This window comes from Amphiura filiformis, chromosome 15 (assembly GCF_039555335.1).
Source record: "Amphiura filiformis chromosome 15, Afil_fr2py, whole genome shotgun sequence".
Lineage (NCBI taxonomy): Eukaryota > Metazoa > Echinodermata > Ophiuroidea > Amphilepidida > Amphiuridae > Amphiura > Amphiura filiformis.
This window is the reverse complement of record NC_092642.1, coordinates 28,638,728-28,664,265: the sequence shown is the minus strand read 5'-3', so window position 1 is coordinate 28,664,265 and position 25,538 is coordinate 28,638,728. Positions and strand designations below refer to the sequence as shown.

At 35.6% G+C, this 25,538-nt stretch overlaps 1 protein-coding gene across 1 annotated transcript in view; it reads left to right on the top strand.

Annotated features, from left to right (window-relative positions):
- The first annotated feature begins 23,697 nt into the window (after positions 1-23,697).
- The window catches only part of LOC140170844 (atrial natriuretic peptide receptor 1-like), a 36,744-nt gene continuing 34,903 nt past the window's right edge, over positions 23,698-25,538 (top strand). Inside the window, exons 1-2 of the mRNA XM_072194058.1 lie at positions 23,698-23,753; positions 24,840-24,934. Of these exons, the coding sequence (XP_072050159.1) occupies positions 23,698-23,753; positions 24,840-24,934 (151 nt within the window). The remainder of the gene's footprint in view (positions 23,754-24,839; positions 24,935-25,538) is intronic.

Sequence of the window (25,538 nt, the reverse complement as noted above, 5' to 3'; positions counted from 1 at the left end):
TCCTTATTACTTTTTTTACAATGTGTTGTACATATTTAGTTTTTCTGGATCATTGTGTCGCAATAATGCCAGGTAATAATGAAAGATGCAAAATAACTGTAACAGCTGTAACTGTGGAAGCCAATGACTAAATGGGGATTGGGGAATAAAACCGGGGTATAAAAAAATCTTAAATTTGAATATTAATGCACTTCAGGGTTTGAGCCTTTCACATACTGTTGGACATTACAATCATGCAAAAAAGTAGAAATTTTAGAAAAAATAAAGGGTGTCGCTGTGAGAACCAAACCATAACACATTGTGAGCTTTAACTTTGTGATTATCAGCCGATTAAATCTTCTACTTTGAAAGTGGGATTGACATGTTCCTGAGCTTATGTGAATGATTGTGTCATATGTATCAAAAGACGCCAGATAACTATACGTACATTAATTTCCAGGCATTAGGCTTCAATATTTGTTAATGCTGCAATATAAAAAAATTGGAATTGTGCTGTGGGTCGTTCAACATTTTACTGCATGGATAGTCATAAAAAAGTTAAATATTGTCTTTTCCGTTTACTCCATGAAAGATTCATCTTAGTAAATGATCTGCCACTCCATGAAAATCCATACATACGGCGTCATCTTACATTGTAGTTGGATTTCATTTCTTGTTCGAACCTGTCGTCATCCTTACACAATTTGTCATACATTCCGCTTCATATGCCTGCCGTCAAACCGTCTGAATTTTTCACATAGCTCTGAGAGGTCGTTGTCCGTTAGCCAGCTTTGAACTTCATCTTTACCTCCATCTTTCCGCTTGTTTTCTTCTGCTCTTTTTTGTCGAGATTATCTGGAGATGCAGCTTGCGCCGCTTCTCTGGATTGTGGTATTATCCCACGCAAACAAAAAATGTTAGGGGACGTAGTTGTATAGCTCAAAATATAGGTGTTTTGAGATGTATGTGGGGATCAGTAGAAATGAAAGAAAAAGTGCCCATGTGACCAAAAAAAAATGAAATAGAAAATCTGAAGGGCAAAGGAAAAGAAAGAAGCAAATTCATCTGCCTAATCACGAGGCCAAAAATAGTCTAAAATTCATTTTTTTGCAAAGCTGTATATGCACATTTGTTGTCTGTCAAATCCCCATCATCCCTGATCATGGGCGATTGTAAAATACAAACTTTTGCTATGCGCTACGTGCACATCATCCTCAATAAAGTTTTTTTGGGCTCGAAGACATGCTGATATATCTAAAACAAAAACCGGTACAGGGGCTTCATGTATTGTATGATACAACTGCAGTTGCTTTCGTTCACTTTTGCCCCCGAATTTTGCCTGACCAAGAAAGCTGGCTACCGCTTGGGAAATTAGGCATGTAGGGGTGTGTGTGTATTTATGGATACATTCTTGTGAGGAGTGTGTGCGTGTTGGCAACTTGTGGGCAATCTAAATGCCGTCTTCAAAGTGTAAGGCAATTTTCCCTGATATATAAACATTTTAAAGCGAATAAAGGAACTGGCTTACGTGTGTGCGGTGTTACCAGTTTCTGGTTCATCATCACAAAACAAGATAACCTGATACAATCCAGAAATGCGCGTTTGGCGAATCAAGAACTGACTTACACGTGTGTTGCATGATACTGATTTCGATAGTGACGGTTCATCATCAAAAAACAAAGATAAAGATTACAAAGCTGTTTATCAGTATTGTCATAAGATACAACTGCATGTTTGCTTGTCATAGATCCCCTGTCTATTTTTGCCATCAATCTCAATTGTTCCAAGAATGGGAACATATCAGCTTTCAGCACCACTTCCACCCTTCTTCTTAATCAGATCATCGGAGAAATGAGTATTAAAGGTCCATGCATTGAAGAATTCCCCAGCCATCCATCATGGTTTATAGTTCTTTTCCAACATTCAATGGGGTATGATCTTCTTCTTCTCAGCTTAAAGCATCAAGGGCTTCAAAGTGTAAGAATGAGAATTTGACGATATAGCACCAGACTTCATCCATCAAATGTGTAATCAATATTTTGAACCTACCAGACTATTAAGAATATTATTGCGTTCTTTGTGCTTTAGTACACATGGTACTTCATCTGCCAAAAAAAAGTTAATTTACGTGGTCTTTGTCTTATAAGGGTATGAACGTTTGGACACCATTAGAGCAAATCAGAGGATATCGAATTGCATTCTGCGAAGAATGTTCCCTTCTGATATCAAATAATTTTTTGATTTTGTGTGAAATTCGTAATATAATACACATTTTATGACATGTTAATACATATTTACACACCGCAATAAGCGACTTCATAAATTACTACTTCAAGATCATGTATCATAGGTTGAAAAGCATCTGGAAATTTGACCTTTCTCCAGAATTAGGGGGAAAAGGTGTATCTTGTGCCAGAGATGAAAGGTCAAATTTTCAATATCGCTTTCCTCCTAGCACATACACTTTACATTTATGTCATATTTATAAAATTTACTTCGAGGACTGTTATATATCAAAAATGTGAAAATATCGAATTTTAATAATTTGTCATATACTATATCGAATGAAATGATATCGGAGAGTTTGGTTCTTTTTGCTTATTTACGGCTGTATTTTTGAGATTTCATGAAATTACGATAACTGTTCCGACAGAGATGCCTTGAAGAATCCCCTTGACTTTTGAAGTGCAGCCATTACCAGTCTGGTTTATCGAATCGGGTTCTTTTGCTATTCAAGTGGCGTGCAGTACATCAACACTGGTATGATCTTCTTCTCCTCTTTAACACTACCATCAAAAGCACCTTGATTCTTTGAAGTATAACCCATTACCTTATAATAGGAAGAATAAAGGGAGAAAAGGCAGCTGCATCTCCAGACGACAAATGAGCGGAAGAAACAATGGGTGTGAAGTTCAAAGCTGGCTAAAGGATATCTGGTCATGGACACTGTTTCTTTGAGAATTATCTGGATGCAAATTTGCAACAATGTTGAATCAACTGCGTATCATTAAAGTGACTTGATAACATTAATTTCTCGCATAATATAAGTAATATGTACGTTCTTGATTTTATTTATTTTTATTTTGACAAATTTACATCAAAAAGCAAAGTAAATTACGCAATACATACAACAAAGGCAAATGATAGAAGAATTGACCCATGGCTAATTAGGGAAGAGCCGAAGCTTAAGACACTGTCACCCAAAAGGATGACTCCTCCAACCCATTGGGGTAATTACATAAAGGCCATTCCATATCGCTTTCAGGATGTACTTCTTCACTTTTTCTTTTCTGTAATATGGATGAATGTGTTCCCAAAACACCAAAAAGTAAATCCTGAAATTTGAGGTTCCATATTTCGTTTTTCCGTGGCATCCGTATGAAAGGGGGAGTCAACCCTTTTTCAATGTGTCGTCAAAGTATGTGGAGGTCCTAAATGTATATAGACTTAACTTTAAGTGAAAATGTGTATCCACAGACACTATTGGTGTACATTCAGATCTTATAAAAACATAACTCCTTTATTTACAAAGAGGGCCTCAAATGCAACTTCCAACCAGGACAATGTGAAAAATATCTTTGGGGGGGTCAGATTCTCCATACAGTGTACTATTTTATCGAATTTATAAAAATCAAAATTTGTGATACAACTCTTATCAGTCCTTGAGCAATTAGCCTAATACATTATGTCTGAGATATTACCCATCAAAACCTCTAAGCCAAAATATCATCAGAAATGTTGCCCAAGAACATCAACTTCAGGTACCTTGAAGATTGATGAGAGTCTTGGGTTCAACATTTTCTGAGATATTGCTTTGATTTAAGGATGGCGTCAAGGATTTCATGGGGGTAGTAAAAGTGTTTCCATACATGGTAGGACCACATAAAATCAAAATGTATTGCTCCAATAATATGCAATACCTTGACTTTGAAGAAGCAGCAAGGCTGAAATTGGTTCCCTTTGCAATCAACGGAAGCACTGACCGCTTGCATCTCCCGCCAGACGCGTCCTGGTTGGAAATGAGCGGAAGAACCCAACAATGGAGTGGAAGTTCAAAGCTAAAGGATATCATTCATGGACACTGTTTTTTGAGAATAATGCAAATTTGCAAATGATGCAGAGAATCAACTTTCTACTGTCAGGCTTGATAACGTTGGTAAAGCTCATAATATAATCAATATGTACTCTCGATTTGTGCATTTATATCTTTTACTTGTACAAATTCGCCAGTCATACAAAAAAAGCAAGAAGTGCTAAATGGTACGCACATCGATACATGAAAGGGCCATAAAAGATCAATGTTTATGAAGCAGGATTGAGTCAGAATATCCACTTCAAAGTCAGGCCAAATAGGTGTGACTCCTCCAACTACCATTGGGAGTTAGATGTCTATAAACCATAAAGACCTCAGCTGGTTGCTACTCCAAATCATCCCCAATACTTTTTGATACATGAAGTCTCAATTGCAGAATCATGACAATGCAACACCCTGTTGACTGGACCGGGACTGGTGTCTTCCAAATAGAAGCCAACAGCAATGAAAAGAGGATCTGCAGCTCTTACTATCGCTTGTTTGATGCGCTCCGTCATTACCTTCTAAATAAGAATCAAATCTGATTTTACATGCAAATCACCACCTTATAATGTGTACAACTGGTAGGACAATGCAATCAATGGGAAGCGCAAACTGCATCTCCAGACAACGTCAATAAAATGAGCGGAAGAACATATTTCAAAGCTCTAAAGTTGATGAGTCATTCATGGACACTGTTTTTTGAAATAACATTCAAAGTGCATGGTAATTTGGCTCAAATGTACTTCGAATCATGCATGCGTCATAACGTTGTCCTAAATCTGATAATTAATACGATTAAAATTGATATAGCTCTTATATCGCTGTAGTTCGCTTCAAAGTCATGCAAATAGAATCACATCTGCATTTCTGTGGGCCAGCATCCGCCATGAGAAAGGATTATCACCTCCTGAAACCAGGCAAATAGGGTTCATGCGAAATTAGATATTATTTCTGCGATTGACAATTATAAATAAATAGATCAAAACCAAATTGCAAATAATGGAAAACGAATGAGGAGTCAGGTGAAAGGCCAAATTTTCAGGAAGCCACTTTGGTGACAGCAATATACCACACAAGTGCCATGAAATATAAAATATGCACTATGCAAAGACTAAGCATTACTTTGGTGACTTCACGAAATCATGTCAGTAAGTCATATGGAAGCCATAAAAAGGAAGCCCATGCCAAGCTGGTCAATCAAATATATTCCCAACCAGGCAACCCGGGGACGACGCTGGGACCTGGACGTTGAAAAAGAGGATCAAAGGGCCTACTGCTGAGCTGAGCGGAAGAAACATGGTGACGGACACTGTTTTGAATACTGCTGTTGAATCAACTACAAAGTCATAATATATAACATGTTTTGCAGAAACACTTTGTACGCATATTAAGAATCACATCTGTTACATCCGCCATCCAGACCTCCTGAAACCAGGCAAATAGGCATGGCGAGTTTACGATTGACATATTAGTCAAAACCAAATTGCAAATCATGACAAGAAAACGATTATGGAGGAGAAGGTTCAGGTCCACGTTAAAAGTCACTGAAATATAAAATATACTATACTAAGCATTACTTTGGTAGAGAGCTGAAGCCTCTGATCAATCTGTCAAAGTGCCATTATAGCTTATGTGATCGTATACTGTACAGTATTTTGAGACATTGGGAGCTAACGCTTACGTTTTGAGTCCTTCACGAGAATCATGTCACGGTAAAGTCATGTAAAGAAAATAGAAAGATGCGCACATGTGGTAATAAAACTAAATTAGTACGGTTTATATAAGCTTATATGCTGACAATTATTTCGAAATCGCTGTTACCAGAAACTTACGCATATTTGTTACATCCATCCAGACTTTGTGGCCGGCTGCAAGCAGTTTGTCTCTGATCTGCATAGCACGTTCTTGTGAGTCCCATTGATAGCTAACCATTACCTGAACAGATCTGATCAATACACCTGATTGGTCTGGTTCTGAAATGGCTTCTTGATATGATGGTGGCGGAGTATGTGGAACAGAGGGCGAAGAACCGTGCCCGATGCTGACGTCACCTTGAATTTCAAAAGCGCTGATGCACAGGCACCACGCACTATGACTTCTTTGTTCCGTGATTTCATCAACTTCTTCAATGCTGCGGCAATGGGGAGTGGAAGGTGGGGTTATCAAACGTTAACGTGGATAATATCAACATTAATATTACAAGACCTGTTAAGGTTATTAATTATTTTAAACTGTTGTGATTTGGAGTAGTTCACAGCATCTTTGGTCTGGTTCGAATGGTAGTGAGCTTTGGCAAAAACTGCATTGCTCAATTCGGCACGCGAGCATGTAGAAGAATTAAAATATCACGATATACTTTATAGGTGCTGCGGTTCTTGAGTTACGTTGTAAAGAGGGCTGAAACAACAATACTTTTGTAAAACGTTCATAACTCATTAACAACAATAAATTAAGCAAGTTTGAAAAGTATACGATTTGTAGAATGAACTTTTGCAAAACGTCAAGGTGTTAATTTTCAATAATATATTGATCTAGATAATGAAAATCGATTTTTAGGTTGCTTCGACCAACAATACCTCGTCTACCCTTAAGCTTATATATATACATTACTTTAATCTATAAGCATGGTATGAAGCATGTGCTCTTTATTCGACCGTGAATTTTAATAACTTGAAAAAAAAAAGAGTTACTGTTTTGGGTTACCATGGTTAACATAGTTACTTCATACTCACTTGGAATCGTAGCTTGCAAAATATCAGACTGTCGTATTGAGTCAATAAATGCCAGGTTCCAAAGAGCTTCAGCAGCGACTGTTTGCTCTTCTGCCGAGAAATCACCCTGCAGCATTCGGATGATAGATGGAATTGCTTCTTCATTTGCCATAGCATTTTTGACGTCGTTTGACAGTAATCAAGTAATTCGAACGCTGAAAAACTTGCAAACACCAGCTGTTGCCATGTGATCACTTGAACTAACAGCCGCCTTAAAGAGATCGATTAGAACCTTTACTCCGGTCTCTGTTGATGCAAGTTCTTTCTTTTCCGAATCTGTCGCGACATATGCCAAACAAAGTAGTGGCAAAACTTGCCATATCCTATCAAGCCCTAGGAATCCTTTCAGGATGCGCATGGCGTTGCCATTTCTATAAAACACGAGGTTGGAGGACATAAACGAATAGCATTGTGTAGTAGCATAAGGATAGATCTGAATAAGACATGAATTTTGCTCAAATTAAGCTCCTGGTCATACATGGTTTTTATTTGCTCTAGACCACCGAACAGAAGAGATACGTAGCCAGATTGTCCCAATGAGACACCAAATTGCGGGCATTCGTCTGCAATATTTCCAAAATCTTGCAAACATCTTCTGCAAATTCAAAAGCCTTGCGAACCCCATTTATCCGCATTCAGATAAATATGCAATGTTTTCCACATTTTTGGGAAAAGTGCGCCAACGCTAGATTTGCTAATATACTCGCTCATTGCGACATCATCAATGCAAGTGCATGTGTCAGGTGCTGTGTCTATCGTTTTGAAATGTTGAAATGCCTCTTCGGTAGAGAATCCTCACATGTTTGCAGATACTTGATGGTTTCATTGATTTCTGGGTATCATATCCTGCAGTGTCTTCTTTCTAGGAACAGCCATGGTTCAGCAAATTCTGTAAACTGTTCATCATAAAGAATGACATAAGACGGTCAGCTATTGCAATGCATTAGGGATCAAATCAAATCTCGACCGGCGGTTGACCGCCGGTTCCGCCCGGTTGTCAGAGGTCATTGCTTTATGAATATTGAAGAATGCATGAGTAGCATGAGGAGAAGAACTGCAGGAAGGAAAATCAATTCTTCCTATTGAACTACATTTATATGGGAAACCGCTTGAAATCAATCCACTTGAAAATTGTATTACTTGTGCGGGTTACTGGATGATATCAACCAATCATGTGAAACAGGGTGTGACGACTACCCTCATTACTGTGTATATTCATGTAGACTTTAGACTGCCAGAAATCGCCCGAAACTGGCAGTCAACCGGCAGTCGAGTTTTTGATTTGATCCCTTACTGTTGTTCATAAAAAAAAAACCTGGTAAGATCATTTTACTTAATTCAATCAAGTACAGAAGTAAAAGTAATGCAGGGTCTGTGTTTTAACGTTTTGATCAACTTGCATCGGTAGCTCATATTGGACTAGGTACTATTAGAGTATCTCAGGAGCCTCACCGTTGATGGCTGGCATCACCATTTAACGTATTCGGCGGACCTTGTGAATTATTTTGCCCATTGCGAGGTCGTTCTAGTTGTTCAAGGACAGAAGGTTCTTTTTTCTGCCAATACACTGACACTCATTGGGAAATATTTTAATTCCTGTCAAGAATCTTGTTCACTCTGATACCATGAATAAGAAGGAGAATCTGGAAAAAAGTTCATGAGAAGCTCAAATAATTGGCAACAAGGAAGTTTGGTGACATCATCAAACCAGACAAGAGTGTTGCCGGGTCTAAAAGCATCTAGAAACACCAGTCCAGAGTGAACATGATTCCTGACAGGAATTAATATGTTTTGATTGAGTAACATTTTTTAATGTAATAGCAATTCGTTTAGCAAAAGTAGTTAATAATGCAAAATAAAATTATTGAAAATAAATTTTGTTCACTCTTCCCCTAACCCCCTCGCTGGATACGCCACTAGCCACTGAATGGGCATGGTGGCTCAGTGGTTACGGCCTTGGACTCATAATCTGAGAGCTTGCTTGACGTGCGTGGGTTCAAGTCCCCGTCCCGCCACCGTGTTGCGCCCTTGGGCAAGGCGCTTTGTCTCGCTTGCCTCACCCCGCCCAGGTGCAATGGGAAGCTGTTAGGGGTAGTCGCAGTCGTTGTACTGATGAACCCTGCGCCATTTGTAGGCAGCAAACGTGGTTCCGACATATTCTAATAACGGCGGAATAAATGTAAAGCGCTTTGAGGCTGTTTACGGCATAAAGCGCTATATAAATATCTACATTTATTTTTATTTATATTTATTTTTGATGTATTCCTGTTCATAAACACTACGATCACAACCCTTCATACAATGCATACGGGATGCGAGTGTTGAATGCCCAACAAACTACAGCAAGATCAAGTACCATCATGGTAAGATAAAGGCTTTCGACACAATTAAAAGCGTTTAAAGAATAAATATGAGAAAGGTTTTAACACAAGTCAACACATACATACATGACAGACAGTAAAAAAAATTTCACAGACTATCCAGGATTTGAACATGGGACCTTCGGATCACCGGACCGATGCTCTACCAACTGAGCTAATAAGTCAGATGGAGAATAAAATAAGAATAAAAGAAAAATAACTCACCTTATCACTAATTTTCGAATGATATTGAGCAATCGAACCGACAATACTAGATAAAGTAGTAATGTAGATTAACGTATTTGGTAAGTCAAACCTTGGTATAACATGTTTGGCTAAATTATTTTTATACAAGACTAGAAACACATTTTCTCTTTCATGTTTTGTTTTATTTTATCGCGGTGTTCTTTATCCGGAAAGGTCCATCCGGATCATGCAGGGTTACACAACCTATTCTTTAACTTCCTTTTCAACTTCCTTTTTAAAGAGAAACTACAGGTAACAAATCAAATGTATTCAAGTGGTGGTGGTTGATCTGAAGTTGATATAAATATTTTAAATAAAATTCAATAAACATAAACAATTGTTGATTTTTGAATTTCCGACAGTATTATTATGATTTCATCGCGAAATATTTTTTTGTAGAAGCGTTTATTTAATTATGAATTGCGAAAAGTAAACAGCAAATGATTGTGATTTTTTATGTTGAATTGACAACAAACCCGATTGTAATATACAGGGTGTCCCAAAACAAAGCGAGCCACGGCAGATCTTAAAATGGATTTTAAACACTCACGCAATGTTTGTATATGCAAATACCACATTGTTTAGTTATCGTTTACACCAAAAATGGAATTCATTTGGTAAAAACAGTTTTACAGATATGATCTCAAATGTAAAAATTAGACATTTTCTGAATCCTTATGATCAGAGGAATACATTAGTAATGTTTTCGACACAATTTGATGAAGTTTGAAATTTAAGTTGCCAATGATATGATGTTGTCCGAGCAACACCTTTAAGATGAATTTATTTTGATGCATACATACATTTTTAAAGAATACGTTTTGTCGCACTGCTACATCTAGAAAGAAGCGCCAAAAGACAAAGCAAAATAGCAGCATGAGGAAAACCAAATCAGCAAGAACCATTTGTGATTGAAAAGCTGACAAAATTGAATAATCTGAGGATATAAGGTGACCTTTAAGCGATCGAGTGTAAATTCAGCTTTATTTGTTTATACAAAATGCCATTTTTTAATACCCATGCAAAATGAAGGACATGATAGTTGATAGCTAAAAAATGGTGTATACTGAGATAAGTGTTTGCTTCTTACATGACGATTTACGCTACAATGGATGTTTAAAATGTTTTCGAAGGAAACGAATTAAATACGTTGCAGCTTAACAATTATTGTAAAAATAGCATCAACACACTATTATTATGTTATTACCCATTTATTGAATCTTTATAATGCATTTGCCTTCAATTTATATTCAGTCATTTGTCACAAAGATTCTTGTTATATTTGGCAAACATGTGGTATTCAATTGACGAGAATAGGTCAGTATTTCCATTTGGTCTAATTACCTTTTGTCTAATTCCCGTTTAGTCAATATTCAATTGGTCTATTACCAGAAAGCTGATTGCCACTTAGTCAGCTGCTTAGTCTAATAATCATATAGTCTAATATCCATCTAATCTCATATTGTTTGGTCTAATAATCAGTATGTCTATACTATAAACCATAATTATAGTCTAATAACCATTGGTTATCGGACCAAGTTGTTATCATGGATATAGGACCAAATAATTATTGGACATATGGTAGTGAATATAGACATAATGTGTTTAGGGGAAATAGATGTTGCCGAAACGGCTATGAGACGAAATGGTATTAGACCAAATGGCGAAACCCCCAATTAAGGACAATAAGGTGTTAAACCCAAAGAGCTTTCAATAGTCATAGAGTAGTAATAGATTATGTAATGCTATGTTCGTTTGATGCCGATTAGAGATTGCAACAGGCTATTCATAAAAGTGGTACCATTGTTTCGAACAAAGGGGTTCCGCCATTAAATTGGTCACACAGTCATGTGTAAGGCAATCATGTGTAAAAGTGGTACCATTTTTCTCGTATCCCAAATGTGCGCTTGTGCGGGCCTGAAGTCTATATAGGAGGTTTTAGTTGTCGATATAACTTTTTTTTTTTTTTTTTTTTTTTTTTTTTTTTTTTATCATGGTTATGTCCACTATTGCCAGTATTGGCGTTTTTTTTTTAATTTTTAATTTTTTAAACAGGACAAAAGACAAATAACTTGAGAAAAAAAATAAATAAAAGATAGAAAGAATAAAAAAACAACACACACAAATACAAAAGCATCTCTTATATCACTAGTACGATACAATATTATACATATTTTTAAATTCGTTTAAATACTTTGTTTGTCCGTGGGCACATGAGAAGACAATAATAATTAATATGTTATATTTATATATAATTACTTTGTTGTTACATTATTTTCTTACACAAACCTTCCCATTTCATACGAAAAAGATATTCAATTTATTTATTCTCTGAAAACAAGCTTTTCTTCTTCATTGTTTTTACTTAAAAAATATGAGAACGTGACGATAGAGAACGATATGGTTTCTCATTTGAAAACCTGTTCCTAAATAAATAATACTTAGCACTCAGAATAATATAGTTAAGCACTTTGAACCTTGAATGTCCTTCCAGTCCCAAAATTATATCTTTGTAACATAGATGTATTCAGTCTGTATCTTTCCATTTAACCATGTCTCTATCTCCTTCCAAAAGAGTTTATTTGATGGCATTCCCAGAACATGTGATCAATTGTTTCTTTACAGCCTGTCTCAAAAAAAAGTTGTGCAAGTGAAAAGCGCCCTCTTTGGCAATTAGAAAATACCGTTGTGACATAATACTTACAACAACGTCACGGGCACAGATCTTAGCTCTCAAATGACGTTTGTTCTGTTCAGTTTGCTGGTTCCAATTTTTGAGATATGTTTATTTAACAACGAAGGGTAAAATCCACAATTGTGCCACTTTTTACTAGGGAAGAGCTGTACATGTAAATCAATGATAGCTGATGTTGATGCGTCTAATGCACTCCCCCTTTCAGGAGCATGCATTAGACGCATCAACATCAGCGCGCGTACATTATTTTGTCTCATATCTCTCCCAACAAGTAATACGCTTTCATTAACATATAAATGCAACATTTGTTTGTCTTTTAACATGTCTTAAACAGTATTTTCCATGATAAAAATCATTGACACGCATGCAGAACAGCAGAATGTGAAATCCATTTTTACAGCAGAATGTGAAATGATTTATCTTTTAATCTCTTTTAAGTGGAAAAAGAGAATCATCATTCCTGCATCATGATAAAACAGTAAAACAGTCAAAAATTGTGTTGTATTGTGTAATTGATACATTCTTTTAAGGAACTTTGATAAACTTGTGGATGCTATCACTGTTACGTCGTACATGTAAAGCCCTCCTCCTAGTAAAAAGTGGCACAATTGTGATTTTACCCTTTCGTCTTTAACTAAACATATCTCGAGATTAAAACAAGCAAATTGAACAAACAAAAAGGGCATTTGAGAGCTAAGACTACACCCTGGACGTTGATGTAAACATTATTTCCAACGGTATTTTCTAATTGCCAGAGAGGGCGCTTTCCTTGCAAATTTTTTTTGAGACAGGCTGTATTTTGACATAAATGACAATTTTCGTTCTCTTTCAGATTAATAAGCTTTAAATAACTATTGCTTGAATAATTCGATGAAGGATTTTATATTGAAAAATCTCATTCTTTCTTCAGTGGTAATTTGAAAAGGTAATGTCCAAATGTATTCCCAATTTAGATTACCCAAATGATCAAACAAACGATCATAATAATTCTGATTTACTGGTTTTGTTGATTGTGACATGTTAAATTGTTTAGATACATCACGAGTTGTTAACTTCTTTACTTCTAACGAAATGTTTTTTTCAATACTTTTAAGTTTTCCCATATCTGTTTCAGAAAGTTTCTTTATTTCTAATTTCCATTCCCTTGGTAAACTATTTATAACACCGTAATATGTTACAAAATCAATACATCGTCCATATTTTTCACAAAGCTTTTCGTATGAATAAAATGAACCTATTAAGAGACTTGTTTACATCTTTTGAAAACAACTTGTTATAACTTAGTGGCATATGCAATACATCTTCCAAATTGATTGTTTCTTTGTTATTACATTGTTTAAAACTTTGCCAGCTTAAAATGACTTCTTTGTAAAACTGGGGAAATTTACAGGAAAAACAGAATCATCAACATTACATTGTAACAGGAACTCCAGACCTCCCATTCTATTAAAGAAATAATTTGGGACATCTTTCCACGGTGCATAACCTTCACTCAAAAATCTTTTTAGCCACATTATCTTTAATGCTTTGTCTGTATTGAATATATTTACCATCTCTATTCCTCCGCTTTCTTTTGGTGCAATTAAAACAGAACGTTTGATTTTTCTGGTTTTCCACTCCATAAGAAGTTATACAGTATCTTTTGAACATCAGATAAAACATTTCCCTCACATAATCTGTGGACATTAAATAAGTCATTTGTGAAATACCAATACTTTTTACTAATAAGACCTTTCCTCTAAGTGTTAGATCTCTTTGTCTCCAAATATCTAATTTGTCCTTTAATTTTGTGAGTCTTGGTTGAATATTATACTCATTACATTTTTTACTATCATAACCAACAAATAAGCCCAATATTTTCACAGGTTCCTTAGTTGGTTTAATACCATAAACATAATCATTACAGTTTCTATGACTTCCTATCTTCATCAATTCTGTTTTCTCAAATTTATCTTCAAACCAGACAACCTTCCAAACTTATCTATTTCTCTACAAAATTCTCCACATATTTTGAATCGGATAGAAAAAGGTTGCATCATCTTTAAAAAAAAGGAGCAAAGCTCCACCCACTTGGGAGTTCTATGCCATTAATATCTTTACATTTCAAAGTTATTAAAGCCAACATTTCTATCACACACACGAATAATGCTGTTGATAACGGGCATCCTTGACGAACACCTCGTGTCAGATCAAAGTACAACCAGTAATAAAAATCCCTTATTTATTACATAACTTTTAATATTTGAATAAAACATTTTACCCTCCTGAAAGCAGGTTTGGACCAAAATTAAATTTTTCCAAGGTTGCCATAAGAAAACTCCATTCAACAGAATCGAAAGCTTTCTCCAAATCGGCAAAAAGTAACATACCAGGAATGTGGTTATCCTTTGTACTGCAGAATATCTTCAACTAAACGAATATTTATCTCAATATATCTACCTTTGACAAAGGCTGTTTGATGATTACCTATAATACTTGGTAGTACACCTTCCATTCGTTTAGCAATTGCCTTTGTACCTATTTTGTAATCGATATTTAATAATGATATTGGACGCCAATTTTGATAAGCTTTGGATCTTTTCAGGCTTAGACTAGAAGAGAAATTATTGCTTGTGATTGCGTTGTTGAAAGTTGACCATTTAAGTAACCAAAATTTAAAGAGTCAACTAAAACGCTATTTCCAAGCAAATCCAGAAACATAGGTTAAACTCACTAGAAAACCATCACTCCCAGGAGATTTATTTTTAGACATATCTTTTAAGGTTTTCAACATTCGTCCAAAGTCAAACGCTTTTCACAGAGCTCTTGCTGTTGTGGAGAAAGCTTTGGAATCTCAATTTGATTTAAATATTCCTCAATATCTTCATAACCTTCACCATCTTGTTTACTTGAAAAAGATCTTCATAAAAAGACTTTGATTTCACAAGAATATCTTTTGATGTTGTTTTAAGGACATTATTTACAAGTAATTCATCAATTCCTTTTTTGAAACATTTCTTTTTCCAAGTTAAAAAATATTGAGAGCTTTTTTTCTCCTTCATCATAATACCTGGCTCTTGATCTCACAATACTACCATTAACTTTATATTTATATTTCCTCTAAGTTTTTCTTCACTTCGGCATACTCGTGTACAATTTCTTCTTGAAGTTCATTATTTATCTTTTCTTCAAGATCAATTAATCTTTTATTCAAAGATCTTTCACGTGCATTTCTTTCTCGATTTTTGTGGTTGAATATGATATGGTTTCCATACGTAATTTGAACTTCATAAATTCCCAAAATTGTTGATCATTTAAGTTAGCATATTCACGTTTAACATCTGAAATGACACTTTAATTAAATTCATGATAATCAACATCTTCTAGAAGACTATTATTGAACTTCCAAAACCCGGCCCACGAGGCTCGGTATCACTCAAAAAATCTTCAAATAATTGTTTGGTGATCGGACATAATCACTTGGTACAATAATACAATCTACTATATTCATTTTAAGCGACTGAGGTATAAACCAATAATCAATCCTTGATGCAGAATTGCGATTACGTGTTGACCATGTGTACGCTATTTTGGTAGGGTTTCTTATGAAAATGTCTATTAAATTGTTTTTAAAAAGAAGACGTTTGAGGAAATTCAGCCATTCTTATGCTCATCCTTAATAATATTATTTTTAGATTTTCTATCCAAAGTGATATCCATAGCTAAATTCATATCGCCTCCTATAATCAAGTATTCTTTAATTACATGTTTTTCTATAATATTGCTTGAACTGATCATAAAAGATAACTTGATCTTTGTCATTATTGGCAGCGTACACATTTAACAGGTAAAGGTTTTTTTCGATACTAACTTTTGCTAAAATGAATCTTCCTTCCGAGTCACTTATCACTTGGTCAAACGTACATGTAATTGTTGGATTTACTAAAATAGCTACACCTTTACTATCGTTTGTTCCATGACTAAAAACAATATTACTTGACCATTCTCGTTTCCATTGTTTTTCTAAATTTTTACAGCAATGTGTTTCCTGAAGGAATATATAATGTCTATTTTTTTCTTCTTCATATACATAAAGATTGCTTTACGTTTTTTTTCATTTCTCAACCCACGGACATTCAGAGAGATGCAACATTTATACACGACATAAATAAGAAGTACAAATAATAAAAATAATAATATTAAATAATAACGATTACAAAAATGTAATCAAAAAGATAAATCCTGATCTACTTGATCAGTTTAGCGGGTGACTTCAGGCGCTTCATTTACATACATTGAATGCTCCAGCTGATCGATTTTACATCATGTACTAAGGCTGCTAGGTCCACATTTCTATAGTAGCCTATATAAATGGTAATCACTGCGTATACATACAAGTATAAGTATAGGCCTATAAAGTTGTTGTTTTTTCGATTTTCTAAAATAGTCAATATCCTCTGCACCCATATTCCCATTAAAATTTAGGCCTATATAGAGGGTGGCATACGAATCAAATTGGCAGCAAGAGTGAATTTCAAAATGACCGCCATTTTGGTATATTGGCTTATTGACTTAGAAAAGCAATGTTGTCCCTGTTTAATTGTCAGCAATCAGAGTCTTTGGAATCATTACGCTACAGGTTTCTTTCCACAAATTGCACAGCAAAGAGCTTTGTTAAACTCGAAATACTTCATTTGGCAAATTCATTTTGAGACCCCACTACATTCACAAGACGTGTATTCAGCCGTGAAAAATGTTGTTGTTTCACATGGGGTGTCATTGTAAAGAGGAGTATTGTAGCTATCCAGTGATATGCAACACGATATGAATATGCCACAAATAATTGAAGATACAGATGCTTGAAAAAACTTTCCAAACTTTTGTTGAGGAGTTTATATAATTCAATGTGATCGATATATACTACTACAAACAAAGGCATCGAATCGTAGTATAGCAAGATGAATTTTGTGTACTTCAAGAATATACTGCAAGCAACATATTGATTTTTATAATGGTGATTATAGCTTACATCCATTTTGAAATGCTATTTGGCTGTCAAGTTGGTACATAGGCTTACTTAAAAGTATAATGTTAATGGTACTATGGGTGCATAGGTTGTTGGTTATTTTAGAACTTCTGTCGCTTTGATTTCATATGCCAAAATACTAAAATGGCGGCGATTTTGAAATTCATTATGGCTTTCAAATCGATCCATCTAAATGCCACAATATAAAGATTCATTACTACATCCAGTAATGTACTTCTGAACAAGGTTGTCACCAGTGGAACCCACAATAACGAGTGAAAACTGACGAAATTAGTAGCTTTTGGCGGCCATTTTGATAACGTCACAGTTGGTCAGTTTCATGCAATGGTAAACATTTTTATTACGTCACAGTTGGACAGTTTCATGCAATGGTAAACCATATCCGCTTTTAATTGACTTTTTTTTGCTCAAATTTTGCTATTCTTTTTTAAATTTTATTGTAGCATCAATGAAAATAAAATCTGAAGCAAACTTTCTTTTTTCTTTTGAATTTTCAGACAGATTTTCAAATATTTGTCATTTTGACAACTATCTACGAAATTGCATCAGCGTTTCTGTAGAAGCGTAAAACAAACCCTGGTTTTATCTCACTGTAAATCGCCTGAGTTATCATTAAACATTTATTGTTTCTTTTATAGTTCCAGAGACTAACACATGATTCCTGAGTTATCATTAGACATTTATTGTTCTTTTATAGTCTCCAGAGACTAACACATGATTCTATCAAATGGTCTATGATTCTATCAAATGGTCTATGATTCTATCAAGTAAACCCGCATTATACGGAAGGTGAATCAATCTGACAGGTCCAACTCGTATAAAACAAAAATACAAAAACAATGATACCGGGGAAAGTCAGCATGAGTGAAATCATTTTCCAATCATGCAATCGCGCAAGCAGGTCCATCCTATTGAATTAACTCGGCAAACAATCTGGAAACGTCTGTAGACTTTTTTAGAGGTGTAGAATATTCGATGTAATATGTCTTCGTTATTTAATTTATTCCCATTTTATTTCCAGTAATGTTTTTAAACAAAGTTCTAACGAATGTTTGATGACGTAAAATCAATAACATAATTTTTTCATGATTTTCTACATAACATATTTCCAAAAGTTTTTACGGTTAATTCAAGGTTAGTGAATTTTTGTGCTGAAAGTCAGTTTAAAAACTGACTTTCAGCACAAAAATTCACTAACCTTGAATTTTCAATGTGTGACACACATCTTCATCAGAAGAATTCCTAAGATGTTGTGATGGACAATAAACAATAATACAGTGTATTGCCCAAATGGCCCACCAAATGGCTTCAATTTGGTCTTCATTTTGCAAAAGTTTCCCACTTCTGAGGGGGCACGTGACATGGACGATTGAAACTTATAGTCCAGTTTAAAGTATCTCAATCTGAGATGATGCAGTTGATGTCGTTATCATCTTGAGTTGACCCACAACATTGTTTAATATAACTGTACTACTGTAACTCTAATTTACCACTGGCAACTCTAAAATGCAACTCTAACTCTAAATCGAACTCTAAAATGTAACTCTAACTCTAAAACACAACTCTAATTCTAAATCGAACTCTAAAATGAAACTCTAACTCTAAAGTGCAACTCTCACTCTAAATCGAACTCTAAATGCAACTCTAAACTCTAATTCGAACTCTAAATGCAACTCTAACTCTAAATCGAACTCTAAAATGTAACTCTAACTCTAACTCTAACTCTAACTCTAACTCGAACTCGAACTCATAAAAAGTAAACACTCGTTACCAGCACGTATGAACTTACATTCGAGTACATAACATATATTATTGATTTTACGTCATCAAACCTTTCTTAAAACAACGAAGATATAGTTACATCAAATATTCTACGTCGAATACTCGGAGTCTGTAGCAGCCTTAAGACTGTGAAACATCTCCGTTCCCCAATCAGTTCATGAAGATAACTTATCACAATCATTTGGTAATTATATACCACACATAATACCAGTATCTGTATTACCTTGTTTTTCGAAAATTCCTTTTACATGCCAAATAAATACTGTACAATAGACCATGGCTATGATAGACAATATGGGTTTCGTCGAAAACATTCTACGTATCATACTGCAGTTACCGTCCGTTTTCCTATACACAGTGCTCTCACCATTGACGCGTGACCTCTACAAATAGTGTATGTTAGAAGTATAGGTCATTGCCTAGTTAACGTCACTGTGTGAAAAATAACCGGCCAATATTTAAAGTACTCACTGAAATTCTAGAAAATATAGTTTTGTAACATGTCCTAAATTTTTAGCTAATTTAGGTGTTTGGAAATATTCGCACATTGGTGTTTTAGTGTATATTATAGGTATTAGGACATTGCCTAATTAACGTCACTGTGTATTAAATAATCGGCCAATATTTAAAGTACTCTTCTGAAATTCTAGAAAATATCGCTTTGTAACATGTCCTAAATTTTTAGGTAATTTAGGTGTTGGGAAATATTCGTACTTTGGTGTTTTAGGAAGGATATGTAAACGACAGATAACACCAAAAAATATGAAGAAATTATTTCCAAACCGTGTTACGGTCTTCAACCATTATGTTTCTCATTTTCAAGAATGATGGTTAACAATTTGCACGCTATTGTCTCATTTCGTAAACAAAGGCTTACACAGTATTGTTACCTTTCGTTTGCTTTATTATCGATTACTCAACTGGACCTATAATACCAGCTCATTGGAATACCGCGCAGGTAAAACAGAAACATGTGTAGTGTGGATTTAACCAGAGAAGATATGATGTTTTCAATGAGTGTTATCTTGGTTTAATAGCTTTTAATGGGGTTTAAGTCCTGCAAAGGTCGTGGTGAATTCTACTGTAGACATGACTACATCATGTATAGCTGCATTGGATTTTATTCAGATACATATAAGGCTATTGATGAAAATACTTACACTGCAAATGGACCTTTCAAACGCCTTTGATGCAATTAATCATGAGATCTGATCACAAAACTTGTTATGGCTTTCGTGGTGTACCTTATAACTGATTATTCAGCTCGAAGATAATGGTGGATTTTACATGCCACAATACTTTCGTAATAACCAATGATCGCTGTAAACTGCAACTTTTTGGGTATTTTGCCTTATAAACACTACTATGTTGTTAGTGAATGACATTGGACAAATTTCCCCAGTTAGAACTCTTCCCCTGTCGCCCCACAGTAAAAACCCAAAATTACGAAAATGTTCACTTTATGTGGTAATTTTGCGCAAAACTTGTTGATTTTGCCCCCCTGAAATTTACTTTACCCCTCAATGCTCCCCCCGAAAAAAAATTATGGTACCGCCACTGTCTAGGCGTATTTATAACGATAGCGGTATTTTTTGTTAGTTTTCTTGTTCGAGAATGCTTTGTGTACAAATCAATAGAGCATGCAACGGAGTAAACAGCAACTTTGGATTTGACATCTTCCTTGTGATTTTAGTTCACCGTGTCTTTATTTCTTGACCGAATTCAACAAATATTAAATCCGAGCTAAATAATGCAGCTTTTGGCCGCTGGTTCTAATTATGACATATATGTCTACGTCTTTGTTTAGGATATACAGGGGTGAAAATAACTGGTACATTGATTATTTTGCACTCTGTATTTTAGATTATTTGAGCTTTTTGCGGCTTTTTTTCAAAACGTATTGTCAAAATTTGCCCATTTTCAGCTTATTTGCTTCCGACAAGTGTCTACATGACAAATTATGAGAAAAAGTCCCAATGTTTTATTTCAGAGATGGAGTTTTGGTGCGAATTTGGACAATATCCGGTTTCGAAAATTGAGTGATTTTTTAAGGTTAAATTTGCACACTTTTTCTTTGCGGCAAAGGAGTGCCGTGAGTATGGTCTATTCTTTTTGAAACTTCAATTCCAGGATGTCACTGGCCCAAGTTATCATTGGCCACCACGGACTATGCAATCATTCAACAACGTTTGTTTCACTAATGAAGACCTGTGCGCAAGAAGACCGTAAGTCCACTTGGCCCCTCAACATGTATACACTTAAGTTACGTATAGTTTCTTAGGGTTTTATAATGTTGAATACATGTACCAGGGTGAAAATATCATGAAAGGTTGTGAAAATTTTGTTTTGGCCCCTGAACATGTATAAAAAATTACCAAACTATACGCTACTTTATTGTATACATGTTGAGGGGCCAAGTGGACTTACGGTCTTTTTGCGCTCAGGTCTTCACTATATGGAAATGTGATTCTGCGCAGAATATGTAACTAAAACAAAAGAATGAGTGTACATTAAGTTTACCTGGACATGAGACACTTGGCGTCAAAATGGGTAAGAGGAAACATTGTATTTTGCTCCTGGCGCTAAGTTTGTTATGCATCCTCTATACTTTTATCGCAGTAACACAGGCTGACTCGAACTCGATCGAAGAAGTACGAGTAGTGCACTTTATGTGTGACACGCAGCACACACTCGGTTATGTTTGGATGGAACCGGCGTTTTACATCGCGTATGAAACAGTTCTTAAACGAATTGAAAATGGAGTTTATCAAAATTTCACCCTTCATGCGTATTCTTCTTATTATGGGTGTTCAACTAGTTCTCTTGGGAAAGCTATGGATTTGTATACTGCACAACCATATCATGCGATGATCGGACCTCCTCAAAGCGTATGGACATTAGGTAAGGGGTTTTAGAATTGCAGTGCGAGTCTGAAAGACATAGACCTACTCACGCAAAATACGATAGACTTTAATGGGCCTTTATTAGGTTTTAAAGGTCATATATATTGCTCGGACAACATCATATCATTGACAAGCTATTATTATGGGGACAATGAAAATGGCTCTTTTTGAGAAAATAAGACGTTTAAAATTGATATTCTGCAAAAACCAACTTAAGCGATGAGTTCCTTCGAACGAGACAGATTTGACCTAGAAAAAGTTGACGTCATGAAATATGTGAAATGTCTGTGCCTCACATGAAAAAGGACTATAAACATTCTCAATGCACAGAACGTATGTATATTGTTGTTCTGAAATTCTGAATTAAAGGAGGATTTCGTGATCCTAGCATCCTCTTTTTATGACATTTTTCAGTAAATATCCACGAAAATGCTAAATTTTAGTTGATTCAAATTTTACGTTTGCGAGTTATGTATGATAATGTGTATTACACTGCTCCATAGGCCACTGTGTGTAATTTTGTTTTGGTATACCAGAACGAAATTTGACGATATTTTTGCTAAACGAACTAATCTGCAAGAAATTTTGGTACATAAACATTATGAAGCCAGAGATTTCAGTGGTATAAAAACTTTTTTGGAGAAGTGGGGGGTGAGGCTGTGAATCACGAAATGCCCTTTTAAGTATTACAAATTTAATGGTTTTTAAACATATGGATAAAATCAGCCGCTTTTTTTTATATATCCGTAAATTATGATATTACAATTCATATCTATATCAATATCATGAGAAATGTTTGGGCTAAAAAATAAAAAAAAATCATTTGATGTCAGATGATTATTTAAATGATCGTGCTGGTGATGATGATGACAGTGATGAGGGATTTAATTAAGTACGCAGTCCTCCCCTCCCCCGCACCCGGCCCCATCCAGTCCATGTTGTTTTTATACTGAAACAGGAACGGACAATTAGTCTAGTGGTAGAATTCACCACGACCTTTGCGGGACTTAAACCCTATTAAAAGCTATAAAACCAAGATGACACTCATTGAAAACTTTTCAACTATGTTAAATCAGATCTTCTCTGGTTAAATCCACACTACACATGTTTCTGCTTTACCTGTGGATATTGCAATAAGCTGGTATTATAGTTTCAGTTGGGTGAACGATTATAAAGCAAAACCAATAACACTATTGTGTTGGACTTTGTTTCCGAAATGAGACAATAGTCTGCATATTGTTAACCAGTATTCTTGAAAATGAGAAACATAATGGTTGTAGACTTCATACGGTTTGGAAAGAATTTCTTCATTTTTTTACTGTTATCTGTCGAACATATCCTTCCTAAAACACCAAAGTGCGAATATTTCCAAACGTCTAAATTAGCTAAAAATTTAGGACATGTTACAAAACTATATTTTCTAGAAGTTCATACAGTACTTTAAATATTGGCTGGTTATTTTTCACACAGTGACGTTAATATAGGCAATGTCCATATACCTATAACATACACTGGTCACGCGTCAATGGTGCGAGGACTGTGTATTATGTATAGGAAATCGAACAGTAACTGCAGTATGGTAGTTTTAAAATCCGAGATTTTGATTACGATCGTACAGACTGAAAGGACCGAGCCGTAGCACGACCGACGGGGTAACACATATGGCATCGGCGCTGGTAGTAAATTATGGAAGAGAAATACTAATCTATTTTTCTGGAAATGTTACAATATTTGTTTTCTTATTTACTAGGTATGAGTTATTTAGCCAGATATTGGAATATTCCGATACTAAGTGGTACTTCGACATCCTCTGAACTCTCTGATAAGGAACGTCACACATTTCACTGCTTGAGCTACAATATGGATGGTATGGCGTATCTAGTCTTAGAAACATTCAAACGGTTTAATTGGACACGGTAAGTTTCGTACTGTTTCGGACCTCTTTTCTTATATGTTTTTACATTATGGGCAGAAAAGGGAGCATAGTGTCAAGGATCATTAAATCAAGATGTGACACTTAGTAATTTGCATGTGTCCCATTCTTATGTTAATAGCATAATGATGATCTGACCTTGCTAGAGGGCTTTAATCTATTATATCGGACAGAAAGGGCTTGACGCGATAGTATGATGACGTATCGTAATAGCATCTATAAAGTGCACACCTGGAGTGAAACCTAAAACGGCTTAACAGCACAACACCCCGACTGTGTGAGAGAATTCCTGTCAAATATTATTGAATTACTACAGATAGAATTTAAAACACATTTTAATTAAGATTTTTAATAATCAATTGATGTCAATACAATCCAAGCCGTGAATGTCACAATGTTGAAATACGTAATTTCACGAGCACATGTTGATAATAGACGTTTTATAGGGACAGAGTTTGTGTCCGTTTGACACAGAGTAGTGTCCGTTTGTATCGGCTACCGAACGAAACATGATTAGGCCTATTATTAAATGCAGTACCTACCTTAAGTCAGTGGGTGATAACGAACTGTACATCGACGGCTGATGTGTGCCTTTTCAACTAGGGATACTCAAGCACACCCTTGGTTAAATGGGAACAAAAGGTACTTTTCGTTCCAGTAGGGGTTTTCACGCGACTTTCGTTTGATTACTTATTGACAGTAGCCTGGTAGGTAACGTTAATACGCTGTCGGTTTAATAGAGGAAGCCCTTTGTCCCGAACTAAAGGTACTTTTCGATGAATAGCTGTTCGAATCGGCATCAAAGGAACAAAGCATTACGGAATCTATTCCCCCTCCTTTCTATGTAACATCCTTGATTGGAAACACCTGTGTTTAATTGCCAGTGAAATATTTACCTGCCCGACATAAAGTTACCCGCCACTGGGGTGCGGGCGATTGTTAGCTAAAACCCTGTTTCACGGAACAATATACCCATAAACTACCCCACAAACTTCACTGTTTAAAAAAAACTTCATCCGATTTGGGACAACCCGTAGATGATATTAATTCCGTCTTTTGTCTTTTATAGATGCGGTCCCATTAGGGGAACTGGATATATCAGTTTATATCCAGCGGAAGTCTTGGATGGAACATTACTAGGCGAAGACGTGAGAATTTACTGCAGTACTGGACAACAGACTTTAAAAACGTAACTGACGCTCTACGTAAGGCGGACAAGTATCAAGGGGTAAGAATTTTATCATTATTTTGAAAATTACCAAAAAAATACGAACATTTGGATTTTTTCTCGTATCATATTGTGAAATACTCCGTTTTCATCAAAGAATTTTGGTGGGTATGCTCCCTCCGGATTTTGGAGGCGGTGGGGCTTTTGGAGCTGACGGCGTACTGGTAAAAGGAGGTCTTTTGGAGCAGCGAACAAGTAAAATGTGGGCTTTTGGAGTCAAAATCAAGGATCTTCCTTGGCCTTCTGGTTGAAAATCGTCTGAAAAGACATTTTACCAGAGCTGAAATTATCAAAATCAAGGGTCTTTCGGAGCTCTATTTTGGTCAAATGTGGGGGGGGGGGTCTTTCGGAGCTGCGAAATCCAAAAAGGAGGGTCTTTACGGCGGAGCATATCCGTATGGTCATTTGTGTTAAGTGTCACCCTGGGGAAATACTAAGGTGCTTGCTTAATATGCTAAGGAAATAGTTTACCCGATGTCCTATATGCTGACCGTGGTTACATAAGATGTATTTTCGGTTGGAATGGTCCAAATTAATGAC